We start from the raw sequence: 5,000 nt of genomic DNA, 5'->3' as shown, positions 1-5,000 counted from the left end.
GGGTGGGGAGTTATTGGTCCTCCATTACAAAGCTGACAGCCTCAAACTAGCAGTCACATGAGCACCTTGCTTTTCTATATAGAGAAGAACATTCCAGATGTCAATGTAGCATTTTATTATGTCTGTGTGAGTGTCTGTGGATCCGTGTGTGTGTATTAGTGTGTGTGTGTATTAGTGTGAGTGTATTAATGTGTGTGTATTAGTGTGTGTGTATTAATATGTGTGTATTAGTGTGTGTGTATTAGTGTGTGTGTATTAGTGTGTGTGTATAATGTGTGTGTATTAGTGTGTGTGTATTAGTGTGTGTGTATTAGTGTGTGTGTATTAGTGTGTGTGTGTGTGTATTAGTGTGTGTGTATTAGTGTGTGTGTATTAGTGTGTGTGTGTGTGTGTGTATTAGTGTGTGTGTGTGTATTAGGGTGTGTGTGTATTAGTGTGTGTGTGTATTAGTGTGTGTGTGTATTAGTGTGTGTGTGTATTAGTGTGTGTGTGTATTAGTGTGTGTGTATTAGTGTGTGTGTGTATTAGTGTGTGTGTATTAGTGTGTGTGTATTAGTGTGTGTGTATTAGTGTGTGTGTGTATTAGTGTGTGTGTGTATTAGTGTGTGTGTATTAGTGTGTGTGTATTAGTGTGTGTGTATTAGTGTGTGTGTGTATTAGTGTGTGTGTATTAGTGTGTGTGTATTAGTGTGTGTGTATTAGTGTGTGTGTGTATTAGTGTGTGTGTATTAGTGTGTGTGTATTAGTGTGTGTGTGTATTCGTGTGTGTGTATTAGTGTGTGTGTGTATTAGTGTGTGTGTATTAGTGTGTGTGTGTGTATTAGTGTGTGTGTGTGTATTAGTGTGTGTTAACATACTCCTCCACCAGATCCTCTCCGTTGATGAAGCGGAGGCTCTTGAGGAAGGACAGGGAGCCCAGCGTCTGTGAGTGTCTGATTCTCACGTAGCCCGTCACTGTCTGGATCAACCCCATGAAACTCTCCAGCTCGTACCCCATGTTCTCTAGAGGAGAGGAGACAGAGAGAACGGAGGAGTTGGTTAGGACAAAGCATTTAGATAGAAACGTAGCCTGTCCCTGTTCTCTGGAAGAGGGGAGGGGAGTAGAGAGGCCTGATATATAATATACCCTACTATAACAGGTACTGATATATAATATACCCTACTATAACAGGTACTGATATATAATATACCCTACTATAACAGGTACTGATATATAATATACCCTACTATAACAGGTACTGATATATAATATACCCTACTATAACAGGTACTGATATATAATATACCCTACTATAACAGGTACTGATATATAATATACCCTACTATAACAGGTACTGATATATAATATACCCTACTATAACAGGTACTGATATATAATATACCCTACTATAACAGGTACTGATATATAATATACCCTACTATAACAGGTACTGATATATAATATACCCTACTATAACGGGTACTAAATATATAATATACCCTACTATAACGGGTACTGATATATAATATACACTACTATAACAGGTACTGATATATAATATACCCTACTATAACGGGTACTGATATATAATATACCCTACTATAACAGGTACTGATATATAATATACCCTACTATAACAGGTACTGATATATAATATACCCTACTATAACAGGTACTGATATATAATATACCCTACTATAACAGGTACTGATATATAATATACCCTACTATAACGGGTACTGATATATAATATACCCTACTATAACAGGTACTGATATATAATATGCCCTACTATAACGGGTACTGATATATAATATACCCTACTATAACGGGTACTGATATATAATATACCCTACTATAACAGGTACTGATATATAATATACCCTACTATAACAGGTACTGATATATAATATACCCTACTATAACAGGTACTGATATATAATATACCCTACTATAACAGGTACTGATATATAATATACCCTACTATAACAGGTACTGATATATAATATACCCTACTATAACAGGTACTGATATATAATATACCCTACTATAACAGGTACTGATATATAATATACCCTACTATAACAGGTACTGATATATAATATACCCTACTATAACGGGTACTAAATATATAATATACCCTACTATAACGGGTACTGATATATAATATACACTACTATAACAGGTACTGATATATAATATACCCTACTATAACGGGTACTGATATATAATATACCCTACTATAACAGGTACTGATATATAATATACCCTACTATAACAGGTACTGATATATAATATACCCTACTATAACAGGTACTGATATATAATATACCCTACTATAACAGGTACTGATATATAATATACCCTACTATAACGGGTACTGATATATAATATACCCTACTATAACAGGTACTGATATATAATATGCCCTACTATAACGGGTACTGATATATAATATACCCTACTATAACGGGTACTGATATATAATATACCCTACTATAACAGGTACTGATATATAATATACCCTACTATAACAGGTACTGATATATAATATACCCTACTATAACAGGTACTGATATATAATATACCCTACTATAACAGGTACTGATATATAATATACCCTACTATAACAGGTACTGATATATAATATACCCTACTATAACGGGTACTGATATATAATATACCCTACTATAACGGGTACTGATATATAATATACCCTACTATAACGGGTACTAAATATATAATATACCCTACTATAACGGGTACTGATATATAATATACACTACTATAACAGGTACTGATATATAATATACCCTACTATAACGGGTACTGATATATAATATACCCTACTATAACAGGTACTGATATATAATATACCCTACTATAACAGGTACTGATATATAATATACCCTACTATAACGGGTACTGATATATAATATGCCCTACTATAACGGGTACTGATATATAATATACCCTACTATAACAGGTACTGATATATAATATACCCTACTATAACAGGTACTGATATATAATATACCCTACTATAACAGGTACTGATATATAATATACCCTACTATAACAGGTACTGATATATAATATACCCTACTATAACGGGTACTGATATATAATATACCCTACTATAACAGGTACTGATATATAATATACCCTACTATAACAGGTACTGATATATAATATACCCTACTATAACAGGTACTGATATATAATATACCCTACTATAACGGGTACTGATATATAATATACCCTACTATAACGGGTACTGATATATAATATACCCTACTATAACAGGTACTGATATATAATATACCCTACTATAACAGGTACTGATATATAATATACCCTACTATAACAGGTACTGATATATAATATACCCTACTATAACGGGTACTGATATATAATATACCCTACTATAACGGGTACTGATATATAATATACCCTACTATAACGGGTACTGATATATAATATTCCCTACTATAACGGGTACTGATATATAATATACCCTACTATAACAGGTACTGATATATAATATACCCTACTATAACGGGTACTGATATATAATATACCCTACTATAACGGGTACTGATATATAATATACCCTACTATAACGGGTACTGATATATAATATACCCTACTATAACGGGTACTGATATATAATATACCCTACTATAACGGGTACTGATATATAATATACCCTACTATAACGGGTACTGATATATAATATACCCTACTATAACGGGTACTGATATATAATATACCCTACTATAACAGGTACTGATATATAATATACCCTACTATAACAGGTACTGATATATAATATACCCTACTATAACAGGTACTGATATATAATATACCCTACTATAACAGGTACTGATATATAATATACCCTACTATAACAGGTACTGATATATAATATACCCTACTATAACAGGTACTGATATATAATATACCCTACTATAACAGGTACTGATATATAATATACCCTACTATAACAGGTACTGATATATAATATACCCTACTATAACAGGTACTGATATATAATATACCCTACTATAACGGGTACTGATATATAATATACCCTACTATAACGGGTACTGATATATAATATACCCTACTATAACGGGTACTGATATATAATATACCCTAATATAACAGGTACTGATATATAATATACCCTACTAGGTACTGATATATAATATAGCCTCCTAGGTACTAATATATAATATATACTACTATAACAGGTACTTACGTCCTCTGCGGATGTTGATGTGTAGGTTGCCCTTGATGACGGTACATCCCTTCAGAGACTGGGCCGTGTCCACAGAGTCAATGACCTTCTCCTCACAGATCTTATCACACAGGCCGTCACACGCACTGCAGAACATCCTGGAGATGGGGTTAAAGGAACAGTGGTCAGAGACAGAACATCCTGGAGACGGGGTTAAAGGAACAGTGGTCAGAGACAGAACATCCTGGAGACGGGGTTAAAGGAACAGTCGTCAGAGACAGAACATCCTGGAGACGGGGTTAAAGGAACAGTGGTCAGAGACAGAACATCCTGGAGACGGGGTTAAAGGAACAGTGGTCAGAGACAGAACATCCTGGAGACGGGGTTAAAGGAACAGTGGTCAGAGACAGAACATCCTGGAGACGGGGTTAAAAGAACAGTCGTCAGAGACAGAACATCCTGGAGATGGGGTTAAAGGAACAGTGGTCAGAGACAGAACATCCTGGAGATGGGGTTAAAGGAACAGTGGTCAGAGACAGAACATCCTGGAGATGGGGTTAGAGGAACAGTCGTCAGAGACAGAACATCCTGGAGACGGGGTTAAAGGAACAGTGGTCAGAGACAGAACATCCTGGAGATGGGGTTAAAGGAACAGTGGTCAGAGACAGAACATCCTGGAGACGGGGTTAAAGGAACAGTGGTCAGAGACAGACATAAAACATACCATATACTGAACAAAAACATAAACGCAACATGCAACAATTTCAAAGATTTTAC

The 5,000-nt window shown here is 34.8% G+C and overlaps 1 protein-coding gene across 1 annotated transcript in view; it reads right to left on the bottom strand.

The window, feature by feature from the left end:
* Positions 1-4,381, bottom strand: part of LOC311114057 (insulin-like growth factor 1 receptor) — a gene marked incomplete at both ends in the record, with an annotated part of 13,650 nt that extends 9,269 nt beyond the window's left edge. The window contains 2 exons of the mRNA XM_084189330.1: positions 858-1,002; positions 4,245-4,381. Of these exons, the coding sequence (XP_084045456.1) occupies positions 858-1,002; positions 4,245-4,381 (282 nt within the window). The remainder of the gene's footprint in view (positions 1-857; positions 1,003-4,244) is intronic.
* Between the last annotated feature and the right edge of the window lie 619 nt (positions 4,382-5,000).

Source organism: Coregonus lavaretus (genome assembly GCF_964263955.1).
Source record: "Coregonus lavaretus genome assembly, contig: HAP1_SCAFFOLD_6689, whole genome shotgun sequence".
Classification (NCBI taxonomy): domain Eukaryota; kingdom Metazoa; phylum Chordata; class Actinopteri; order Salmoniformes; family Salmonidae; genus Coregonus; species Coregonus lavaretus.
This window is presented reverse-complemented; position numbering and strand designations above follow the sequence as displayed.